The 23608-nt window shown below is 41.8% G+C and overlaps 7 protein-coding genes and 1 long non-coding RNA gene across 19 annotated transcripts in view; 3 read left to right on the top strand and 5 right to left on the bottom strand.

Moving 5' to 3' along the window:
- LOC124313083 (dipeptidase 1-like) overlaps positions 1 to 23608 on the top strand; it is a 1013891-nt gene that overhangs the window by 710847 nt on the left and 279436 nt on the right. The gene's annotated exons all lie outside the window — the stretch shown is intronic.
- The window catches only part of LOC124313366 (vitelline membrane outer layer protein 1 homolog), a 242008-nt gene that overhangs the window by 216516 nt on the left and 1884 nt on the right, over positions 1 to 23608 (top strand). Inside the window, exons 1-3 of one of the 3 annotated variants that reach the window (XM_046778267.1) lie at positions 22343 to 22365; positions 22427 to 22665; positions 22747 to 23280. In XM_046778267.1, coding sequence (XP_046634223.1) covers positions 22439 to 22665; positions 22747 to 23146 — 627 coding nt within the window. In that variant the 5' untranslated portion in view covers positions 22343 to 22365; positions 22427 to 22438 and the 3' untranslated portion in view covers positions 23147 to 23280. Of the gene's footprint in view, positions 1 to 22322; positions 22366 to 22426; positions 22666 to 22746; positions 23281 to 23608 lie in introns of those variants that run through there. The other 2 variants (XM_046778268.1, XM_046778269.1) reach the window with 2 other exon arrangements.
- LOC124312858 (protein timeless-like) lies at positions 88 to 4629 on the bottom strand. 6 transcript variants are annotated; one of them, XM_046777367.1, is made up of 15 exons: positions 4549 to 4629; positions 4241 to 4359; positions 3812 to 4172; positions 3640 to 3734; positions 3507 to 3571; positions 3241 to 3424; positions 2975 to 3178; positions 2753 to 2905; positions 2589 to 2673; positions 2373 to 2523; positions 2135 to 2313; positions 1317 to 2077; positions 1014 to 1257; positions 447 to 951; positions 88 to 374 (listed from the first exon to the last, which is right to left on the bottom strand). In XM_046777367.1, the coding sequence occupies exons 3-15, from the start codon at positions 3909 to 3911 to the stop codon at positions 269 to 271; spliced, it is 2832 nt and encodes a 943-aa protein (XP_046633323.1). In that variant the 5' UTR covers positions 3912 to 4172; positions 4241 to 4359; positions 4549 to 4629; the 3' UTR covers positions 88 to 268. The 6 variants fall into 6 exon arrangements, with proteins under 6 accessions (XP_046633323.1, XP_046633329.1, XP_046633324.1 ...); XM_046777373.1 differs by having other exon boundaries at positions 2373 to 2520; XM_046777368.1 differs by having other exon boundaries at positions 4245 to 4359.
- On the bottom strand, positions 4697 to 9448 carry LOC124312916 (serine/arginine repetitive matrix protein 1-like). Of its 5 annotated transcripts, none has more exons than XM_046777483.1 (13): positions 9283 to 9448; positions 9050 to 9139; positions 8857 to 8985; positions 7344 to 7514; positions 6662 to 7272; positions 6488 to 6590; positions 6263 to 6407; positions 5946 to 6192; positions 5806 to 5886; positions 5602 to 5743; positions 5383 to 5532; positions 5164 to 5310; positions 4697 to 5006 (listed from the first exon to the last, which is right to left on the bottom strand). In XM_046777483.1, the coding sequence occupies exons 1-13, from the start codon at positions 9304 to 9306 to the stop codon at positions 5001 to 5003; spliced, it is 2046 nt and encodes a 681-aa protein (XP_046633439.1). In that variant the 5' UTR covers positions 9307 to 9448; the 3' UTR covers positions 4697 to 5000. The 5 variants fall into 5 exon arrangements, with proteins under 5 accessions (XP_046633439.1, XP_046633435.1, XP_046633437.1 ...); XM_046777479.1 differs by having other exon boundaries at positions 4697 to 5000; XM_046777481.1 differs by having other exon boundaries at positions 4697 to 5000; positions 5383 to 5529.
- On the top strand, positions 10357 to 14412 carry LOC124313127 (SH3 domain-containing protein Dlish-like). The gene is made up of 7 exons (XM_046777867.1): positions 10357 to 10701; positions 12553 to 12734; positions 12807 to 13110; positions 13193 to 13404; positions 13476 to 13665; positions 13756 to 13895; positions 14005 to 14412. The coding sequence occupies exons 1-7, from the start codon at positions 10653 to 10655 to the stop codon at positions 14167 to 14169; spliced, it is 1242 nt and encodes a 413-aa protein (XP_046633823.1). The 5' UTR covers positions 10357 to 10652; the 3' UTR covers positions 14170 to 14412.
- On the bottom strand, positions 11232 to 12642 carry LOC124313695. The gene is made up of 3 exons (XR_006910999.1): positions 12541 to 12642; positions 11518 to 12211; positions 11232 to 11429 (listed from the first exon to the last, which is right to left on the bottom strand). It is a non-coding gene; the product is annotated as an uncharacterized LOC124313695 (long non-coding RNA).
- On the bottom strand, positions 14520 to 15763 carry LOC124313294 (28S ribosomal protein S15, mitochondrial-like). The gene is made up of 5 exons (XM_046778146.1): positions 15578 to 15763; positions 15318 to 15498; positions 15130 to 15263; positions 14862 to 15057; positions 14520 to 14790 (listed from the first exon to the last, which is right to left on the bottom strand). Exons 1-5 carry the CDS (start codon positions 15675 to 15677, stop codon positions 14598 to 14600), a joined length of 804 nt encoding a protein of 267 aa, XP_046634102.1. The 5' UTR covers positions 15678 to 15763; the 3' UTR covers positions 14520 to 14597.
- Positions 16932 to 23608, bottom strand: part of LOC124313072 (gamma-aminobutyric acid receptor subunit beta-like) — a 49435-nt gene continuing 42758 nt past the window's right edge. The window contains exons 4-9 of the mRNA XM_046777787.1: positions 21545 to 21771; positions 21373 to 21455; positions 21158 to 21295; positions 20764 to 21048; positions 18173 to 18342; positions 16932 to 18079 (exon numbers count right to left, since the gene is read on the bottom strand). Of these exons, the coding sequence (XP_046633743.1) occupies positions 17828 to 18079; positions 18173 to 18342; positions 20764 to 21048; positions 21158 to 21295; positions 21373 to 21455; positions 21545 to 21771 (1155 nt within the window). The 3' untranslated portion in view covers positions 16932 to 17827. The remainder of the gene's footprint in view (positions 18080 to 18172; positions 18343 to 20763; positions 21049 to 21157; positions 21296 to 21372; positions 21456 to 21544; positions 21772 to 23608) is intronic.

Below are 23608 nucleotides of genomic sequence, written 5' to 3'. Positions count from 1 at the left end.
AATTCAAGATATCAAATAACCTCCTGAATTAAAAGAGTCAATAATCGATTCATATTTTGGGATTTGGGACATAATATTTTGAAGGAATAGGTTTACTGAATTTGTTTATTTTATAACTTTCCATAAATGCATATGTTTTCACAACAATTTGGGTTTAGCAACAGTAACAGTAGGCTACCACAAACATGGAGACACTGAAAAATAAAAAAAAAACGCAAAATAATTCAAGAGCCATAATGTGTCTGCAACACAGACAGTTGGTTCACGTTCATCCTTCCGTTGATAAGGCGGATGCTTTAATAACTTCGTCTTCCATTTCTTCGTCTTCACTCGAGTCCATTTTGAAGGCTTCAAGGGAGCTGGTCGATCGAATACTGTTTTCCAAATGATGAATTAAAAGTCTTGAAACTTGAAATAGACGGAAAACAAAATACAATAAAGCATACTTATCGATTGGCAGATGATTCTGATCGGTAGTGTCGAGGTAATCATTATGCCCACATTTGGTGATCTCTGCTGCATGAAATGGAGACCCAGCTTGATCGATAGGGAAATTAGGAATAGGCAGAAAAACAGGCGAGTTAGGAATCGGTAGCTCAACTTTGCTAACCCTTGTCAAGTCAAAGTCAACCTCCTGCTGAAGGACCGGGCCAAAAAATAGAGCGAAGCTGTACAAAGTATTGGCTGACCATTCAAAAGGGATACGAGGATAAAGAAACGCATGAGGAGCGGGCGGGATAAGGCCAATATGATGTAAAAGTAAGAGGAAAAGCTCGGAACGCAGAGCGGATGCTTCCACTTCCGTCCACGGAACTATTGGGCACGACAAATTCATTTTAAGACTGATGCAAGCAATTAGATGCCGGAATTCCTGGCCGTCGTAAGCCCCCAAACGAGCTGAACACGCTGTCAATAAGGACGACTGAATCCAGTTCAATTGCTTCTGGAACCCTATCGACCAATACGTGGTAATTGAACTTTAAGGTCTAACAAAAAAGAAATTAAAATCGAACCTGTTTGTATGAGTTGACTAATGAGCGATTCGATATCAGTACGAGGCATTTCAAGAAAAACGGCATCATCTTCCCCAGCCGCCTGTTCGGCTGGAACATCAAATGAGACTCGCTGATGTTCAGATTCGATGGACCGGAATTCGCTCCTGCGTGGCGAAACCGTTTCATAATGGGGTTTGCTCTGAATTTTTCGAAAGTATTTCTGCGCAACATATTCGGTCAAATCATACCAATCGTCGCAAATCTAAAAATCACAGACAAATTGATTAAATAGAGAAAGGCGAAATAAAAATAGAAACTTGCGTTGAAAGCATCCTCCCAGATTTTGCTGAATGTGCGTAAAATAACCGGCTCGATTAAAAGATCCACTCGATCTAAATCGCAACCGACGTGGTGCAACATGGTGAAGATGCAGTCGTTGACTAAAAGCCCATTTGTTTTGAAATTCTCCAGAGCCATTGCGTAACGAGCTATTATCGTTTTTGTGCAAAATTGCTGTAAATGTTGGCGTAAATCGAAATTCGTTCCAGTTGTCGGTTGCGGAGTGGCCCTCTCCAGTGTCAGCAGTAGCACATGATTAGCTTTGATAATATCACATAGATAATATCTGCTCTGAATACTAGGATCAAAATGACGCAGCTGGAGTAGGAAAAGTAGGCACAAATCACGAATAGCTGGCAGGTAACCACATATCTGACTGATTCGCTCTTCATGCATTTGAGACGGGCTGTTTTCAGCCCCAGAGCGCGAATATGTTTCCACCGCTTGGAGATATTCTTGAATGGCAGTTACACACAGATGTAATCTGTGCATTGAAGGTTTCAGGTCGACATCGGCCCGCAACGAATTCAGCTGGAATTCTTCCGTCTCGCAAACAGCCTCCCACGTCAGGTAGCACAGAACATCGATGGTTATAACATCTTTAAGGTGTTCCCCGTCCATCTCTAGCTCAGAAGTGAAGCGCAAGAAATAGGTAATGAGCCAGAGGAAGTGTGATTTATCCAGCGGAAGGGCGTCTTGTTGCAGCAGTTTTCGATGCAATTGGCAGACGAGTGTGTTGTACCCTGCGGAAATCGATGAATGTAAACTGAAATAACCCGGGAATTTTTAATTTGTGTTACCGTTCAGCATGAAATCGACGGTGAAAATTTTCAGAAGTTGTACAATGCCTTCCTCTGTCGGTGTATAGTGGAATTTCATCGTGTGTGGATCCGAGCGACTGCGCTTTCTCAATTTTTTCCTCTTATGTTTCTTCCTAGGAGACGAAATTTTCCTCACGTCTCGATTATCTTTAATACGCCTTGAATAAATCATCATTAAACGAAACTGTCTTTCTGTTTTCCTTCCATGCGCAAATACCTCCTGATACCCGATTTAGATGATTCATTTAACACAGAGATAAATTGGTGGGCTCTACTTTTATCAGGCTTTTGATTCGCTGTAGCATTCCATGTCGTTGACTCTCTTTCTTGTGGTGATTCGCTCCAGACCATCTCAGAGTTTTCTTCTACTTTAACAATTTAAATAATAAAAGATTCTTTGCTAAAGTAACTCACATTATGTAACTCAATCCACCTGGAGAAGATGTGTCGGATGGATTTCTCAATACATCACCAGCCGTGGGATTCGTCACAAACTGAAAAGTATTACAAGGATCGACCTGAAAATAAAATTTTAAATGGTATGAAAACCTGGTGAAACTAGTAGGACATTTTGATTTCAACTTGTTGACATTTTACGTTATAAAACGACGTGTTGCTCTCATCACCATCATCGTCGAATGATTCGGTCACGATGGAACTCAACGCGCCCAATCGTTTCTGTATACTCTCGACCGATCGATCTTTATACAGGAGAGCAATCAGCTGCGCTATTGTCTTTACCCAGTCATTCTATAGGAAAAAAGTTTCAACAAAATCTAAAGTAAATCCAAAAACAAAAGGCTAAGTTATCTGTGGTACCTTGTGTGAAGATGCCAACAAATTAATAAGAAGGCGATCAAACCCCTGGACAAATAGGTTCCACACGACCCGATTCTGTTGCGAACATTCGTTGGAATAGTTTTGAAAGATTGACGATAAAGGGCGCTCCGGAACGTGCAGTATGTTTCGAATCAGTAACAACGAATCGTTAACAGACTCGCTATCTTCAGTTGATACTGGTTGCTGGGATAATAAAAAGTTTATAAATGTAAAGCGAAGAATAGGTGTCAGACGTCAGAACATACATTTTCCAAAATACGAACGATATGATCGATTAGGGATCGAGTAGTCCTGGGATCGAGGAAAGATTCCTTGGCATTGTAGAGTAGTTGATTCAATTCGCACATGATATGGGGTGACTTTTCTCTCTGATTGGGTGCGTCTTCAAAAACCAGACACTCGATAGGCGAAGTTATTCCTACCAACAGCCTTTGAATGAACGAAAATAACAGGTAGGAATAACTGCACGCACCGTTGAATCAATTAACAAGAAGAAATTTATATTGCTTACTTTACTGTAGAACGAAAGATACTAGGTTGATCCTTATTGCAGCAAATCAATATGTGTTTTAGGTCCTGTAATAAACCAAAGATTGGGGACATGGTACTCACCTAGGTCACAAAGTTACGCTTTTTAAGTTTACCCTGTTTATTATGTCTACGAATCCAAGACCCCGCCGCCGTGAATGAGTTTTGGGATCATCGCAATTTAGTTGATTAGTAAGATTTTCAAGAAAGGCTAGAAATCACAAGATATTCAATTATTGCATTATCATCTAAGAAAATAATAACAAGATGGAAATATTGCCTACGCACTTAAACATTCGTCACTGGTGTAATATTGATTTTCGTAAAATATCCCCAGTGGGATAAGGATCCATGACGGAGCACCTCCACTCAGTGTCAACCAATCCATTTCTTCAAATAAATTCTTGGCCGAAAAAACTGTGCTTAGGAATGTTGCAGTTCCCAGTTGAAAAAATCACTTTTATGAATATCTCACGAATCTTGACCACTCAGGAAGACTGATGCTGTAATACTGCCGGAGTGAGATGTTCTGTCCTCATCATAAGTCACGTTTTAGAAGGTTAAAGGCAACAGAAGGAAATGATATCCGTGATGAACTGGAACTAACGAAGACCATCAGCTGTGCGTTTTGCCTTGGAGCCATAACCTTCTACGAGTCGTTAACGAAATTGCTAGGAAATCAGAACTACATCGGAAGTTGATTTCCTTCCTTCTTACCTACCTTATCTCATTGTGTCCTTCCATCACTTTTTCTTCTTCTGACGAATTCTATCTCACATATCGAGTTCATAGCACTATCTGTAATGCAGGAGATAAGCTGTAAATTATTCGAGGGGCTAAATGGCAATGACATTTCATTTTAGTTACGTCAGCAAAGAGAGGCGTAGCAAATTCGTCACAAAAATCGTACGCACGTCTATACCAATACGAAAACAATGCTTCCACCAAAACATTTGAAAGGGTTAAATTCCTAGTCAAACAAATTAAACTAATGTCTTAACTTGAAGTATTTTTTTAAAACTTACGAAAATGTATACACGAGATTCAGGGGGAAAAAGGGTCGATGACAGATTCTCCTCCATTTCTACTCCGGCAGAATTTTCTTTCAGATTTCTTCTTCACCACATTACTATAACTTTTTCCTAAAGAAACATTCTAAAAAATAATGTCAGATTCATTCCAACCAATTTTATTTTAAAAAAGTGTTCACGAAACTCTTGAAAATGGGGGAGACGTTTAAGGAAAACTAAACGAATGGCGACATGAATCAAACTTCCACGTTAGGCGTTACTAGGCAGAAAAGTTCAAAATGAAAAAAATGAAAAAAGTTCTTTTGTTTTTTTAATATTCTGTCCAATTCATATTTGTTGTCAAATCACTTGCGTTGCTCTTTACGCCGACTCAGCGACTCCAACGCCTTTTCTCTCAGCTGTCGTTCCAAAGCTTCCGATTCCGCCGAAGGTGTGACTATGCCATCCTAGTCCAATTGTTGATAAAAGACACTCAGATAAAATTATATGCGCATCGAACTAAAACAAGACTATCAAAATGCAAAAAAATCAACTAAAACAAAATCCAAACGGTACTTCTCATTCCCCGTTTGATTGACAATTGATAATTAAAAACTTGAAATCACTCACCTCTGACTCCTCGTCAGAATCATGACGCCTTTTGGATTTGCTTTTCTTAGACTTCTTCTTTTTCTCTTTCTTCCTCTTTTCCTTCTTCTTCTTCTCTTTCTTGCTCTTCTTTTTCTTTTTCCTCTCTTCTTCCGAATCGCCAGATTCCTGGAAACATTGAAAAATTCGTTTTTAAACTAACTTCCAACCCTTCAATTTCAGTTGAGAGTCGGCACTCACCTCTGACGACTCAGAAGTGGTTTCCTTCCTCTTCTTCTTCTCCTTCTTGCGTTTCTTCTTGTCCGGAGTGGATTCAACGCTAGACGATTCTCCAGACTCGGATTCTTCTACTTCCGACTCTTCAGACCCGGACGACGACTTCCTCTTCTTCTAAATCAAAACCAAAATTAATTAACAAACTGTTCTTCACACAAATTCACGGCAATCAAATGTTGTTACCTTTTTGACTGGAGAAGGAGATGGCTTGCGCTTCTTCAACATTTTCTCAGGAGGAGACTGATCTCTCTCAACATCCTTGCGCTTGTCCTTCTTAATATCACGTTTCACATCCGGGATCGGGCTCTCAGAATGGCCACGGGTCCTGAACGATTGACAACATAATTTAGAAGGGGGAAAAAAATCATTAAAAAATTATTTTTATACCTCAAACGGGAATCATTTTCCTTTCTGAACGGCGAAGGAGTGCGAGACAGACTGCGACTTCCACGTCCGGATCCACCTCTTCTATTTCAAATAAAGTCTATTAAGATTTGAAAAAAAAAATGTTTAGATGAGGTTCTTACGCTCTACTGCCACGAAGACCAGCTGTTGGTGGCTTTTCTTTCTCACGTTCCCTCTCGCGACCTTTATCACGGGCAGGTAAGCGATCCCGTTCCTTCTCCCGTTCTCGACTCTTTTCCATCTGGCGATCCGGTACTCCTCGACCACGATCCATTGGTCCACGCTGGGCTCGACGCTGGGCTTCTGGTGATGAACTTTGATGGCCTCGATAGTTGCGTTTGTTCTGGACACTATCACTTTTACGCTGGACTAGAACGGTAAAATAAAGTTAGATTAATTTAAGAAATCTAATTTCCTTTAAATCTGATCAATGATTTACTAGGAGAGGCAGAACGAGATGATGAAGATGAGGAACTGCGCGATGAAGACGATTTGGATGATGCCGACGGGGACCGACGTTTAGAAGGTGCGGAAACTATGGCCAGTGATGAAGTATCCTGTCCAGCCATCTGCATCAATTTCGCCTGAAAATAAAAAATCATTAAGGTGTCGCCTTGAATTTACGAGGAAAGTTACAACAAGCAATTTGTTACACGCTTTCTACCTGTAAACCGGAGACAGCAGCCGGCTTTTTATCGCTGTAGGCTCCATCCTTTTTCGGCTCTGGCGAACGACGAGGACGTTCCTTGTCACGGCGATCAGGAGATCTGACAAGCGAAAAGAATTAATTTAGAAAATAAAAAATGAATAAAACAACAATGGAGTCGGTTTGAATCACCTGTCTCGCTGAATCGGAGAGCGACGACGTTCCGCTGACCGGTGTCGAACGGGCGACTTCCTCACGGGCGAACGGCGTGGTGAAGGACGCCGAGGAGAATGATTACGAACAGGTGAACGCCTGGGAGATCTTCGAACGGGTGACCTGCGGACCGGTGATCGACGAATAGGAGATCTGCGGGCTGGGGACCTTCGAACTGGAGATCTCCTAGCGGGAGAGCGGCGAACGGGTGATCGTCTAGCTGGTGAGCGACGAGCGGGAGATCTGCGTGCAGGAGAACGGCGAGCTGGGGAGCGACGAACAGGTGATCGACGTGGAGATCGACGAGGCGACCGCCTTGCTGGCGATCTGGCAGGTGAGCGACGACGGGGCGGTGGCGACGCCTTGCCTCGATTAGGAGAACGACGCTCCAATGAAGGACGTCGGCCGTCACGACGAGGTGAAGAACGGGGATTGTCTCCTTCCTTCTTGATCACCCTGTCCTTGTTGGGGCTACGGCTTCTATCTTTAGAAGCTCGTTTGTCAGTACGGTCGTTGCGTTCCTTTTCTCGGTCAGCGCGCCGATCCCGGTCGGCCTTTTTGATTGCTTCCTGGATTCGATCTTGTTCTTCCTGCAAACCAATAAAGACGAAAATGATTGAAACAAAACTATAACCGCGAATTATTTCCGATGGTTGCATACCTTTCTTAATTTGATTTCTTCTTTTTTCTGTGCCATAAAGACCTCCGGAATTCCAGCAGACGATTCTTGGGCAGATAGTAAAAGATCCCACAATTCAGTCATCAGAATCCTGGCATTCTTGCCGTTGAGGAATCCAGTTAAATTGATTTGCATGCGACGAGGGTCAGGGTTCTATTGGTTTTCAGAAAAAAAAAAGAAAGACAAATAACAGATAAATCAAACAACCGAAATGGAAAAGAGATACTTAAGTAAACGGACACAAATAGATTAGGTTTCGGTATGATCTCGGCGGATTAAGCGAGCAATACCTTTCAGGGGTTTGCTCTTTAAAAAGGATAAGCTGTTTTACGTAGTTTGTTTTGGTTTGTTATTCTTGCCTGAGAGCTCGGCCAGAGTGACAACAGAAAAAAATCTCTTATTTCTCTTTTTCCAATCTGGGCGTTGAGAGAGAACCGAGTTTCCCATCCGTCATAAAAACACCGGCGACTCGGTATCAATGAGACGACCACGAAGCGAGCGGCACAGGAGTTGTCCTGTCGACTGTACCGCCCAGCTATTGGGTCGTCATCTGACTAGTCCTACTCCTGATGGCTACCCCGGCACCACGATGCGATCGATCAGGTGATTTTTAAAGATGGGATGGTCTGTCGTCATCTATCAGGCAAATCTAGCAGCTTCGACCACGTTAGCGAACGGCACAGGAGTGTTATCTCTGTCGACTGTACCGTCCTGCTTTTTGGGCCGAGACGAAAGGATCTCTTCTTCTCAGCTTCTCAACACGATTTCTGAGTAGGCCTACTGCGACCAGAGCCCGATTTAACCACACAGGAGTTTTCCTTGTTGTCGACTGTGCGGTTAACTATCAACTGGGGGAGAAGGCAGGAAAGATGCATAGGCTGGGCAAAAGGCGATCCCAGAATTGCCTCTCATGACTCGACGGTATAGAATGGGCCGCATTCCACCATTTCGCAGGAGTGAATCCTTCAATCGGTCGACTGCGAAACGTTGGAAATCCAAATCCATAGACATCGTGACCGACGACAAGAGGAATCGTCCACGGAACAGGCCAAAAGGTGAATCAATTCGAAGAGAAGACCTCGAAATAATGCGACCAGGTCTCGGTCGAGAAAGAATCCTTGTATCCATCATGTCAAGGTGGTGTGTGTGACATGGTGACAACAAGGCTTTGATGCAATTCCACATTAAGTCTTCATAACACAGGACCCAAAAGTGTACAAGATATTGAGATGAGCATGAGCACAGACAAAATATAATCAAAGCCATCTGGGTGGTGAAAACTTAAATCGTAACTTATCTTTCACATTAAACCAAATTACAAACAAGAACCAGATGCAAAGGAGCTGACGTTCAATCATTCTTAGTACATGATGGCTCTTTCAGCCTGATATATAAAGATTGCATAAGATGAACAGGAGAATGATTGGTGAAAAGCTTTGGTGGCAAATGTTTCCCATAAGATAAATCTACACGGCTGAGATTAAAAGGATATTACCTTGTCAGCTTCGAGCTGATTAAAAACATATTCCACCAGGACATCATCTTCAATTCCTCCCATGAGTTCTGTAATTTTGGTTGTGATCCATGGTTTGATGGTTTCCAACTTAACTTTGCTCATATCAACCTGAATTTTTTAACACATATTAACAATGATGTTATTAAAGTTTCACAGGAGATTAATCATTTACCTTTTTAGTCACATTTTCAGCAAATTTGATAGTCTTCAAAAGCTTCTTCTCTTTGTCACTAAATCTATTGTCTTGCTCAGTTGAGGTGCCCTGTTGAAAGAATTCAAATATTACAATGCATCCCATCAGTTAACAATACAGAGATTTCACAACTAATCAAGCAAGAATTTTACGACCGAGTTGGCGTCTCGGGATGCTGCAAACAATGTAATTCGGGTAATATTAACACTTACTCTGAAGAAACCGGCATCAGTCATTGTGAAAGAAAAATACCTCAAATCGAGGTAATTCTGTTAAAGTAAAAATAAATGGGAGAATAAAGCCGGGTTTGCTCAAGTCTTAAATGGAGGCTCAATTGATCGCCTTCCCTCTTGTCCTTCAGCTTCAGTCAGGAAAATGGAAACAGCATTGCCAGTTTAGAAAAATAAATCGACTGCTGCAAGCATATGCAAATCGCCATTCGCCAGCGCTTCTGAAAGAAAAAAGGACAAAACATATCAAATATGGGTTACGCTACGCATAAATAATTTTCGTCGATGACAAAATCAATTGGACGAATAACGGGAAAATGCCAATCTAAGGTTTCCCCTCAATTTATCGACGCGAAATAATGTATCCCGAAATCATGGTGCGTCCAACCGGTTAATTTGACTACAAGAAATGTCGTTTTTTTTTTCAGTTAAAGCCAAAATTGCAAGGAACCTGTTTTGTCATTTGATCCTGCGAGTAGGTAGCAAACGGTCACTGCTTATTAAGTAGACTTGAGCTCCTTGAACTCTTTGCCTTTATAAAATAACTGTACGACCGGTGCAACTTTGTCCCCAAAGGCTTCTTTTTAAAAAAAAAGTGTAAGATAACCATCAAAAAGTATAAATCAACCACAGACAGAAATGGTTGAAAAGAGAAAAAAAAAAATGAATTAAGAAAATAAAAGGCTTTCTTGTTGGTTGACTGACTACATTCCTTTTAGCTTGAGCTGGCATGCGCGCACCTTTTACGTGACCGCTAGGCTATAAGACGCGGCGGTGTGCACAGGTAAAAAGCGTCTCTTCCTTCCCAAACAAAAAACTCCAATCCTCAAGAAAAGGGAAGAAATAAATTAGCAGCAGCAGCAGCAGCAAAAGAAGAAGAAGAAGAGCCCAAAGGTATATAATAATAAAGGTGCATATAGAGGGAAAGAATGTGAATGAAGGAAGAAGAAGAAGGTAAGAAAAAGAGCCCCTGGAGCATAAAGGCAACAAACTGTATTTGAGAAAACCTGGTTGGATGGAATTGGTTAGAGGGGGGATTGGGAGGTAAAGTTGTTGCTTCTTCTTCTTCTTCTTCCCATCTACCAGCAGAGACTGTTTTTCAAGGTGTGCAGTGCCAGTGGGTATTGGCGGAGGCCATGGAACAGAAGCAGAAACCAGGCCTTCTTCCAGGCTGACTCTTTCTGCTGCTGTGTCAATTCTCATTCTCACCTGACGACTGAACATACAACAATCGACATTGCCCTGCTAATTGTGTCAAACAAATTAAACTAATCAAGTGCATTTTACCAATCGATTTCGAGTTAATAGTGCGTGTGTTTGTGTGTGTTGAGTGTCTGGTGCACACCTGAGTCATGGCTTTCTTGTGTCCAGTGAGGATACGCCGAGGCAAGAAGAAAAAAGGTAACAAACTTGTCCAATTTTTCCAGACGTATACCAGGTTGAAAAAAAAAGTGTTCAGCAGACGGACTAGATACCTATAGACGTGCATATGCATATAGCAGGAGGGCGGCCATTGTTCTCTCTCTTTCGTGAAGGTTTATTTCTTTCGTTCGGAGCATCCACACACACACATGAGAATTCTTCTTCGTATGTTTAATTGTCGTGAAAGGAGGGTAAAAAAAAAGAAAGAAAAGAAAAGCCCCCTTTTGCTATTTTTTCGAGTCTGTGCTCGTTATCGTTTCCGTTTCTTTTTTCGGGGGGGATTTTGTTTTTTCACACACGCAGTGAAAAGGCAAAGAACTTTTTTTTTGAAACGACCAGGTTGAAACGACGACGCCTCGAGCCATGCAAAAACTCTTTTTCTTTTTTTTTAAACTGGAAAAAAAAAACAACAAAATTCCTTAAGATGCTGGAACATTTTTATTCGCCGCCCACGGAAGGGGAAAATTTTTTTATTTTTAACGACAGATGGAAATGTGCGTTTTGAAAAGAATTTTGACTCATTTTGCGATCGGGCGCTCCTTTCAATTCAATTACACGATGATAATCTTCTATTTTATGGTTGATACTTTTTTTTCAACTGGAATAAGCCCATCGTTTGTTATTAACCACTTTAGGTCGAAAATCACGCGACTCGAGGTTTTGATTTCCCTCCGGTGCGACCGGGGCGAAGAATTGTCCCCAACAAACTTTTAACCGAATATTTTTTTAAGTTTTAGAAAAAAAAAGTTCTTTTATAAACATGTTTGAATGCGGTTTGGAAAGAAAAATAAATACCCCATGCCAATTCCATCGCATGTCAAATGTTCGTGACTTGGAGGCTTCCCACATCCGTTAGTCAGCCGTCCCCCAGTTGATCCTGACAGTTGGGAAATGTGTGTCTGTTGTCCTCTGCTATTGACAATTTCGATGGGAAAAAAATATCGAATGTTTTCTTGTTTTTTCTTACTTCATCGGTCAATTCCACGAAACGAGTCGACTGCGATTGTTTTTCCAACGGGAATGAAGAAGAAAAAAGATACTCACGGTCACGATTCTCCTATTGTTTCACGATATTAAATTTCTCATTATTTTTTTCCGTTGGAGGGGGGATGATAAGAGAAAGAAATTGATTGCGACTCTTGGATGATGAGGGTCTTTTAAGCTCGGATGCCGAATGACACACCATATGAGACTTGTTATTATGATGTGTGGTGGCCTCACGACATTGAAAGGGATGTGCCCAGCATCTCATTCGTCACGTCGGGGTATAAAAGATGCGTGACCACGACGAGATGTGGTGGTACTTGCAACACCAAATGTTGTGGTTAAATTTTGTGTTGGCAGACGGCAGCCAAGCGATTTCCGTATTAGTAAAAGACAATTCAAACCCACGCAGCTTCTTTCTCTCTCGCCACGCCTCGACGATTCGCTCTCCCCCTCCGAGTGTTCATTGAAGATGCAGATTGGAATTTAATAAGCAACTGCTGCGCTGGATAAACAGAAAAAAAAGAAAGAAATTAAATAAAAAGAGAAAATGGTTGAGAGGGGGGGGTAGAATATTGTGTACAACAGCATCCCGGATTCACACGGTTTTTAAATAGGAACATGAGAAAAGAAATTAAGAGGAAGAAAATGAATTGTAGATAGCTCGATGAATTTTACAGCTAAAAGGATATTTCCCACGTTATCCATTCCATATAAAGATGCATAAGAAGATCGTGTCATACTGCCAGACGCACATGGCAATATAACGGATGATCTCATACACACAGACACACAGACACTGTACGTAACATTATTATTTTTTTCCTTTTTTACCCCCCTCGGCAGCTGATGATAAAGACACGATCCGACCGCCAGGAATGGGACGCATCACCGGCAGCGCTTCCATCGAGACGCTGGTCCGCGTCGGAATCGAGAAGGAGAACGGCCTGTCGCCCGACAGCAAAATGATCGTCCTGCACGATTTCACGCCCTGCGTCGACGACGAACTGGAAGTGAAACAAGGAAACGTTAGTTGGAAACTACAATTTGAAATGTTTGATTTGACTTTTTTTATATTTGAAATGTTTTCTGGTTGTCAGGTGGTGAATGTGCTGTACCAGGAGAACGATTGGGTCTACGTCATCGGCGAGGATCAGCGTGAAGGTTTCATTCCCCATTCGTACTGTGCTCCTTACACGCCGCACCTGGGCGAAATGACGCTGACGGTCAAGAAAAAGTTGCCAAGAGATTTGGGCATTCCCAACGCGACGGACATCAATAACGGCAGCGCAGGCGGTCCAGGTGGTGGTGGTGGAGGAGGAGGAAGTACGAGCGCCGGAGTGAGTGGAAACAATGGCGGAGGTGAAGGCACCAATCAACACAACACAACCATCAACAGTACCCGTAGGTTTTTTTGTTTGTAAAAGAAATTTCTTTTTAGAAATTCAATTTTCTATGGAATCGATTTTGGTTGTTTTTTCCAAAGGCTCGTCGTTCTTCCCACCGGGAACCCTGGCGCTGGGTGATGGATCGGATAATGAGAGCTACGGAACCAAGTCTCTCATGCCGGCCAACAGTCCCATCCAAAGTATGCACGGCCAGCAACCGCAACAACAGCCCAGCCGGCACGTCCAATCCAGTTCCACCCAAAGTCTCAATTCTCAACTTTCTCACCCAGACATTCACCCATTCTTCAAGGTATAATTTTTTTAAAAATCTGAAAATAATTGAATTGATTCATGATGTTAAATTTTTCTCTGAATGAATAGGATCCGTCCGGGAGGTACATTGTGCTGTACACGTTCATCGCCCGCGATGAAAACGACGTCAGCGTCGAGCGGGGTGAATTTGTGACCGTTTTGAATCGTGAAGACCCCGATTGGTATTGGGTGGTTCGCAGTGACGGCCAGGAAGGTTTCGTTCCCAGCGCATTCGTCTATCCGGCCGAAGCCATACAGAGTGAGTGCTGGGCCAGTTTCTTTGGGAGGAAGAAAAAATAAAATAAAATAAAATGAAATAATAACCCGATCGAATGTTCCGTAACAACAGGTCACGTGACTCAGGCGTGCGGTAGTCCAGTGCCGGCCATGAGCAATCTCAACAACAGCAACAACATGCCCACATCGCCAACGGGATCCGATGACATGCGGTACCACGGAACCGAGTTGGTCATGCTCTACGACTACAAAGTGAGTTTTTTCTAAAGAAATTGTACAACAACTGTTTGGCTTCAGGGGAAAAAGTGTTTGACAACATTGTGGTCTGATTTCTTATATTCTATTACTTTCCTTTCAATAGGCGCAAGCTCCTGACGATCTGTCGGTTCGCAGGGGTGATTGGGTCTACGCCGATTTGAACAATCAAACAGTTGACGGATGGCTCTGGGCATTTGCGCCAAAGTCGAGAAAGTACGGTTTCATTCCGAAAGCCTACGCCCGTCCACCAGCCATGACTAGCCTGTAACATATACTCAACATCAAAGAAAATACTCTCTTTCATTTTCTCTCTCTCTCTCCTTGTCGTTCGTTGACTCCCTAATAATTTCACTCGACGACAAACTTTTTCTTTAAGTTAATTTCTTGAAATATTTTCCCCCTTTGCTGGACATTTCTCCGACTGTGCTGGACGTTCTTCTAGTGGACGAAAGAAAAAGAAAATGTTGTACATATTGTGCGATGACTATACATGCTGATAATGCCTCTCCAATCTCTCTTCTTCCGTCTCCCAACTAATATCACGTGTCAACTTGTACAGCAATTATTAACTGGATTTATTATTAAAAAAGAAAAAAAAAAGAATGGCGGTTATGAATATCTCTGAATCAAAAACCATTTGTGTATATTTTTTGTTTCTTTTTTACTAAATTTAAGAGTCAATTGATTTATGTTTTGTTACTTTCTCAAACCGAGTTGTTGCTCTTCTTCTTGAATCCATTTCTCTAGCTGGGCTTTTTCTTCGGCGAATTTCAGTTTCTCTTTTTCTAATTCCTTCCTGTAATCATCCAGACGTTTGTTGCGCATCCTGTCGCAGTAAATAGTCGTCAGCTTCATTATGGAGCCTTTACGGGTGACTGGTTCCATGGTACTGAAACCATAAAAAAATTTTATTTGTAAGTCATTGGAGTCGGGGGAGTGGAATGAAATGATGGTAATTACGTGGGATGCGGATGGTAGACGAGTTCAAGTTTCTCCAAAAGCCATTCGAATCGTTTGTAATCGTACGCCCTGAGGTGTTTCAGCAGGGCGTTGCGCCGTTCAATGTTCTCCTTGCAAGTGACGAGAGAAAACTTGTCTCTTTTCCAAGCTGATGTATGGCGCTGCTGATTGCGGATTTTGATGGTCAGACAGGCAACTGAAAATGACAAAAACAAATGGATGAACGTTTTTTTTTTCAATAAAAAACAATTGTTTTGTGTCTAGTTACTTGTAGATTCCAATGATGCACAATCGAATGTATGCCTCTGAACCGTCCTTAGAACATCTTGCTTGATGGCCTGAATTTGTTTTTTTAGAGGTGCGTACTCAAGGGAATTGATTTTCTTGATCTCAGGTGATAGACTGATGGAAAGAGCTTTAAGCATGGGTAACACAGACATAAAAACATGTTCTTACTCATCACGATCTGCAAACTCTGCTGGTGTTCTTTTGCGAGTGAATCGGGTTTGAGGGCGGCTCAAATCCAACTTGGGTAGAGTACCTCTATCTCCACTTTTTGAAGGATCTAAGCAAGAAACTTTTGGTGGTGGAACCCACTCGATATTCACCTTGGGATTATAGGTTCTCAACTGTATCCCTGTACAATATAAGGGTTGCATGAGTTTTAAGACCTGTATTGATGATAACTTGAAATGTTCGAGAGAAATTTCACATACCCAGGATGTTAAAAATGCTGGAGCATTTCAAAGGAGATTGCTGGTGAACAAATGTGTCAACCATGAAAGGTTTTACGGAGGTAAATATTCTGTTGAACATGATTTTAGCTTAAATAGAAAGAAATAAAAAAAAAAAATCGACCGGATAAGTCAAGTCAAAGCAGCAGACGAAAATTGGCGTCCTGCGTTGCCGCTCTTAGAATCTGTACCCGCTTTGCGCATTCTCATCAAAGAACGGGAATATTAATTACTTGTCTCTTTTTATTAGCCCTTTCAGAGCATATAAAGGACTCTCCGCTGGTATACCAAAAGAAATTGAGTCCGACAACAAATTAGGCACTTTGTCTGCCAACTAGCCGTCTTTACATGCGGTCACATCTGTTCCGACTTGCAAGCCGGGAGAACACGATGAATCATGACGGGTAATAACTAATAAGCCTTTGAATGTTTTTTTTTTTCTTTATTTTTTTTTATATATATCTCGGGAAAAATTCTGATCCCAGCCAAGCGAATAAATGTGCGGAGCCTTTATGAAGACGTCTATTTTCTGGGCTCATTTCCAAATGAATCAACCGCAAATGTGGTCGAAATTACAAGGAAAAACCAACAACTACACACGGCCATGATTCATCTTGTCAGTATAAAGAAGAAGTTCCACGCTTTTCATTCGAAACCGTTGCGCCAAATTTCTTCCTCGACAGTAAACAACACGATAAATTGCAACATTTGTTCTGGTTTTTTTAGAGTTTTATTGCTTTCATACTATATATCATCTATAGCAGCGAGTCGATCAGTCAAAAAAAAAGGGGGGAGGTTGTAATAAAGGTATGTATGTGTGTGTGTGTGTGTGTGTCACATCGTAAAATACAGTAATCATCAGCGGCCATATTTTCCAATAACATTCAGATGATGATATATGTCTCTCTTATTTTCCCCCCGGTTATTATTCATCTTCATTAAAACCAAATCCCCCCCCCACCCACACGTTTGATAATTAATGATGACTCTCTTGTATATCACACACACACACAACACGCGTTGAGCCCTACACAGTTCATCCACTTGTCAGTCGAATATTAAATTACATAGACCCGTTTTCCCAAGGTCCATTTCATAATTATGGAAACACAAACGCGATCCCAACAAATCCAGCGAACGAAAACAAATTATTATGTACAAACACACACACACACACACACAGCCAATTGATAACTTTAAACATGATTAGTATTATACATCGTCTGGCTATTATAGTAGTAGTAGTAGGCTATATCATCATTTTTTATATTTTTCAATTGGGTTTTTTTTTTTCAAGTGGAAGTGGAGAAAGAAAGAACTTTGGAAATGGTTCAAATTAATTTGTTTTGGTTTAAATTGAAAAAATTGAATTTGTTACGTAATTAATGAAATGAAAAATTTAGATGTTGTAGCCCCAGGATGACTAGTAGAGTAAAATGGTGAGAGAGAGAGATAGATATTTTAATAATAGTTGATGAAAGAGATAAAAATTTTGTTGAGGGGAGAGGATATTTTCGAAAACAAGATAACATACGATAATAATAATTAATACACAACCTGGAGAGATTCATGTCAATATAATTTATAATTACATTATTATTATTAGTAGTAGTCTGAAGTATATATACCTGTATATACTTGATATTATAAAAAAAATACTTTTATTATATGAGGCAGTAGTATATATAGTTAGTTGAATATATTACATAGAAAAATGATTATATAATAACGAATGATTTTCAAATCAATTAGCTAGCATTATATAATAATTATTCAATTCAATTGAGAAGTAAGAGAGCGACGAAAAGATGTTTTTTTATGTATATAATAAACTGTCTAGTATTATTTAAATATTTTATCTTACAATTTTTTCGTATTGCGTATAAATCGCGAGATCAAACGAAAAACAAATTAAAAATTTCATCATCGAAAAAGATTACAGAGAGAAAAGGAAACATATTGATGAGGAGGAAAATGGTTTTTTAAGGGGAGGGGGGTTTTAACTAATTAATTATATCGTATTTAATTGAAAATGGATCGCCATTTGATGCTTTAGATTCGTGCGTATTTTAGCGGGTAGGGTGCGGGGCCGTCAATTACACTGGCCGCGCACCTTCCTTCCCTTTTTAAAAAATGATGATATAGTATTATTTTAATTTGCTTAAAATTGATTGGATTGATGAGAGAAATCGACGCCGAGTTGGGGGGGGGGGGGGGGGTTTGGCGTGATGATTATTTGGGATTGTGTAGGGTGAGGTCCTTGGTGTCGACCTCGGAGACGTGGAGGTAGATGACCCAGTACATGAGGTGGAAACAGGTGAAGCAAACGGGGAAAATGACTCGCGAATATTTGTCGATGGTCGACGGCGAGGCGCCGTACATGACGTTCAAATTCTTGCCCTGGCTGACCAGCGCCAGGTCGTCCGTGTCGCCCACGGCCGTCACCTGCACCACCGTGCTGCTACCCGATTTGTTGTTCTTGCACTGCAATTTCAAATCAAAATTCAAAATTTCAAACAATTGAATTTCAAATTTTTTTCCCGCTTCTTTTTTATCTTCAATTTCCAAATTTCTTACGTGCGACTTGGCGACGGTAGAAGAGGCCGTCTCGCCGTCCAGACCGCCCGATCCCGCATTGCTGCTGGCCTGCATGGCAGCCCGTCTCTGCTCGGCCAATTTCTGCAAATTCTGGTAGCGTTTCTTCCTCATTTCGATCCTTTTAGCGATGTAGCCCACGGCGGCGTATTCTGCAGTACAAGAAAAATAAAAGGTGAACAATCCAGCCTCATCATCCAACCCAAAAAAAAATTAATTTGATCACATTCCCGGCCACATCAGCCAGCTATAGATCTAAGCGCATCTCATATTTTTTACGTATGTGTAACACGCGCGCTTTTCCCGCTTCTGATTGCGACCCATTCAACGATTCCGTTTTCACCACGTTGGATGAAAAAGAAATAATATGTTCCCGCACCGCCGACGTCTTTCGTTGAGCAACGTCGCCATAGACTAGATTATTACCAGAACACGACGAGTCGTAGATAGTATACATGATTCTTTATTTGAGAAAGAGAAAGAGAGAGAGGAATGAATGAGTCCGACGAGTCCTGGTGCCTTGTATTAGATGGGTCGGAAAAGAGAAAAAAAGAAGATGATGATGTGTCATATACATCAAAAGCATCGCCCCCCTCCAATATCGCCGGCCCCAGTCAGAGGAGATGCTTCCGCGCTGATGTGTGTGTAGAGACAGAAAAGCGATGTCTACACAGCACAAAATATATATCACATCTTCTCTCTTGGAGAGATATAAAAAGAATGTAGAGCGCTCCAGCTGTCCGCTGGGGTTACAACACACATGGCCGAGTCCCGGCCGTCACCTTGGAAACGGCCAGCATCAATTCTGTCTCGCAGTATACACTGGGGGTAGTAGTACTAGTACTAGTATACTAGTCGGAGTAGTAGCTGTATAGATCGTCAAAGTTGATCACAGCAGCAGCAGCAGTCAGCGGAAGAAAGCCAAGCAGTTCAATATCTACGTGACATTTCGGCTGATTGGATTTCGGCACCGCCCCCATTTTGGCTGGGCGACTCCTCCTACTCCTCCTCCTCTTCCTCCTGGAGGCTGAATATCTTTTCGACTGATCAACCATCAACAGTTGCCGAGAGATAGAAAAGCCTCAACTCCCGCCCATCTACAAAAGCCTCGGCAATAAACTTGACAAGAGAAGAGAAGAGAAAAGACGAAGAAGAGAAGGAGCTATATAGTATAGAGAGACATCTAAACTATACACAACAGTTTGAATTGATGATGATGTCATGCGTTCGATATCGTCAGCTCCATTGATTTTTGTTGCCAGCCCGTCTCCTAGCAGAGTCTCTCTGTGTGTGCGCGAGCGAGCTATTTGATTTCATAGAGCATATAGGAACCAGCAACTCTTCTTCTTTTTTGTGTGTGTGTGTCTCGTGTTATAGCTATTATATGCTCACGCCTGAAAGGAGAATCTTGGGCTGTGTTTATTGTTATTATTCGCTGGTGCGAAGAAGAAGAATAATATTTCAAGACGGCATCTTCTTTTTCTTCTTCTTTTTTTGAACTAAAGAAGAAGAAGAAAGGAGCGGCCCACGCCTTATTCCTCCACTTTAACGCCGCCGGCGAAATTGAATTAAAAAAGAAGAAGATGAAAACTCGTAACTTTTGGTTATTATTACAGAAAAAGGAGGGACCAACAGCGCATATAGTCCCGAATATCAGAAAAAATATGGAATAAATAAGATTTGCGGAATGATAGCCCGAGGCAATATAGGCGCAATATTTCAGCGTAGCCGAGATGAGGAAGCAATTGAGAGTGAGACGTTTGAAGGCATGAAAAGAAAGAAAGACAAGAAATCGATACTCTGTTCACGTCTCTCTCTCGCTAGGCTGGGCCAGGTTGTTCAATGTTGTTGTTGTTGTTGCGGATGGCTGGATTATGTAAATATGTATAAGACTACCACACACACACACCGTCTGATTATTAAGGTGGTGAAAGAGAGATGGGGAGCTCTGCCAGCGGAATTTTGAATGAGGCCTCCGATAAATCTGTCCGTCGGTCTAAACAACGTCCATCGCAGTTGGGTGGGGGGGGGGGGGGGTTTATATGCCAACGCGTCATACTGGCGCATTACACAGGGACGACGCTTCTATCCATTTTCTCGTGCACACACACGCGGATAGAAACATGTTTCCAGCTGGTCATGTCCAATACGTGAGCTACATATTCACTCGTCTAACATGTATCAAACTCGATGCGATAAGGCGGGCAATTCGAATACATCAATTGATATATGGACGGGCGGAGGAGCTACTAGCTGATACAAAAACAAAATCCAAATAGGATTTATGTATGGAAAACTAGGCAAAAAAGAAAAGACACGTGTCCCCCACTCGGCTGAAACGGGAAATGTCGTGACCTGTGTGCATATTCGGATGCCGCAGAGTCGAAAGAACAAAACAAAAAGAAACTTATTGGATATGTTTTCTTTTTGTTTTGGCTGTTTTTTGACCCGGCGATATGGAAATAATTCAATGAAATTGCTCAGAGTCACATGCACGATCAACGTGATGGATACTGTGTGAGACACGAGCTTAAAGGTCATGAGGCGGACGCGTGAGCGGGTGTAGTACGTACCCAGGAGCGAAGCAAAGACCATGACGAAGCAGGTGCCCAGGTAGATATCGATGGATTTGACGTAGGAGATTTTTGGCAATTGGGCGTTGGTTGACGACATGAGCGTCGTCATGGTGAGCACCGTCGTCACGCCCAGCGAGACCCTGGCCGGAGCAGCGTTGCGGTTGATCCAGAACGAGACCCACGAGATGACGACAATCAAGCTGGACGGGATGTAGATCTGAATCAAATAGAAGCCCATCGAGCGGACGAACTGAATGTCGCACGCCAGTCGGGAATAATTGCCTGGATGCGGGGCGGACGGAATCAAAGTAAAATGGAATTTCAAATGAATTTCAGCTGCTCGTCATTTCATTATTCAACGAGATGCAGTGTTGTCGCCAAGCAACCGTACCTGTGGTCAGACTGTAGCTGTATTCACGTTTGCGGTAGCCCATGACCTGGAACTGGGGAAGTTCCACCTCGGGGAAAATGGAAACGGCCTTGGGGCTGTCCACCCATTTGTACCAAATTTCGTTGGTCGTGAAACCGACTAAAAATATCAAAAATCGTCTTTCGTTCAACATCTGTTTGACAATCAAAGAAATCCGATTTCGGTTTCAAACTCACAGCTTTCGATTTCAATCGGGCAGAGCTGGCTGTCCAGCGGGAAATACTTGAGGTTCATGGGGCACGACGCCGTGATGGTTATTCTGCGAGGCCCCAAAACAAAACAATTGGAAAAAACAATGAAAATGATGTTTGATACGAATATCATTTTGGAATAATGAAATAATCGAACCTCATGCTGCGCGTAATTTCACCGTCGTGACGGATGCGGACGAATTCGTTGGACGTCGTCACCGTGTGCAGGTAGGCCGTTTTCTCGTTAGGGAAAAAAGTGTCGGGCACCCACATGTTGCGCAAGTACTCGGTACTCACCGACAGGATTTCGACGCCCCTCTGGCGCTGGAACGAAAGCCGGTCGTCCGTCCAAAACTGCCGGAAGTAAACATCCAGCGTGAAATCCTGTGAGGCAGAAAAGCAAAAAAAAAAATCTCATAAGTCTCGCGTAGTCAAAAGTTATTGATTTCACTATTATTGCGTAATCAGTTTGAATTTTAAAAAAAAAAGGCTAAAAAGATCTCAGAATTAAAAGCAGTGGGTACAAATCTAAGAAAAAACGAGGTCAAACAACGAAAAGGTGATATTTTGGGAACTTGGAAAATTGAATAAAGATGTGGTGGACTCAATTTAGTCTTGTATGAAACCAACAGAAGCAATTTAGCCATGTACGAAATCATTTGAAAGTTGCACAAGAGGAGACGTTAAGCCAAATACAATGGAGGACAATTGGCAAAAAAGAGAATTGGTAATCCCAATGAACACGCATGTCCCCATCATGGAATGTTGCAATCCTTTGATAATTTTGTAATTAAATTACTTAAATGATTTTGAATTAGCATTATAAGTCAATCTTCCTAGGTCGACTTTTCCGTCCCAATACCCCCCCCCCCCTTTCACCTAACGTGAACAGTATATAAGGGGTAAGAATCAATTCAATTTTCATCAGTTCACTTGATTCGTCAACCAGTGGCAACACTCCCGAAAGATAAAACAAAGGTACGTAACGATTTCGATAAGTGACAAAATTCACTTAAGTCTAACTTTGATTTGGATTTAGTTGGATTAAAAAATGACTAAACTGATGCAATTCGTTGCTCTCGCGGCCGTTCTTGGCTGTTTTCTACCCACGACGGTTACGGCCCAGTCAAGCCCAAGTTGGGGCCGAGTCCAGTACTGCCCCCGAGGTCAAAAGGCCGTTGGATTTCGATTGGCATTTGAGGATTTAAGTGCTAGAAGACTTGTGACCATTGTTTTCATTTGCACACGTGGAAGTAGGATTACCTCGCCCGCAACATCGTGAGTGTTCAACTAGATTTTAATTGCAGGTTGGCACTGGTTGGCACTATGGATCTAATGTGAATGTTTTGATTTCATTAGTAGGGGAATTCCGGGTCGAACACGCATTTGCCGGCCTGGCAGATTCTTAACATCGTGTCGATTACAACTGGTACGACCCGGGAAAAACACGAGGGCCAACAATTTGAACTGCAGGTGCAACGACGGACAGACACTTCAAGGGGACGGGAGCAAAGTTGGCGTTTGGCATGGATGGTCCCGTAGCTGTCGCAACGGCATCGTGGGTTTACAGACGAAAACGAGAAGAGGATTTATCTACGACGCTAGATTCCCCTGTTCCCGCCCACGCCCAAGTGCTGAAGCAGCAGAGATAGAAGAAGTAGAAGAAGAAGTAGAAGTAGAAGAAGAAGTAGAAATAGTAGAAGAAGTAGAAGAAGTAGAAGAAGAAGTAGTAGAAGAATTAGAAGAAGAAGTAGAGTAAAGAACAGACGATTCTATTTATGGACTCGTTGCTGGGCAATTCCAGACTTATTTCTTTATTCTAATTAATAATATTTTTCTGTTCTTCTAATGGGGTAGAAATGGGATAGAAATATACTTTTCAATTGGCAATAATTTTGTTTGTTCATCAATTCAATGTGCTACACTGTAGGCTTAACAACAAATACTGATTGGATTTGGATAGGAGGTCGAGTTCGTTTGCAACTCAGAATTCGTTACGCTGTATCAAATCGTACCGATCAAAAGTTGAATCGACACAATTTCAACTAAACCGTCGGAGGTGGACATATAAAGATTTAAAAACGATGAAACACCTTCAAAAATGCATACATCTATTTTGTCTTAGGTAATTTACTTCCGGCCCATTCGTTGTTTCTTTTGCAGTTTAAGACACTATCGCTTACACGATGCATCTCATCAATCCGTAATTATTTTTACTCTG

Source organism: Daphnia pulicaria, chromosome 9 (genome assembly GCF_021234035.1).
Source record: "Daphnia pulicaria isolate SC F1-1A chromosome 9, SC_F0-13Bv2, whole genome shotgun sequence".
Classification (NCBI taxonomy): Eukaryota; Metazoa; Arthropoda; class Branchiopoda; order Diplostraca; family Daphniidae; genus Daphnia; species Daphnia pulicaria.
This window is presented reverse-complemented; position numbering and strand designations above follow the sequence as displayed.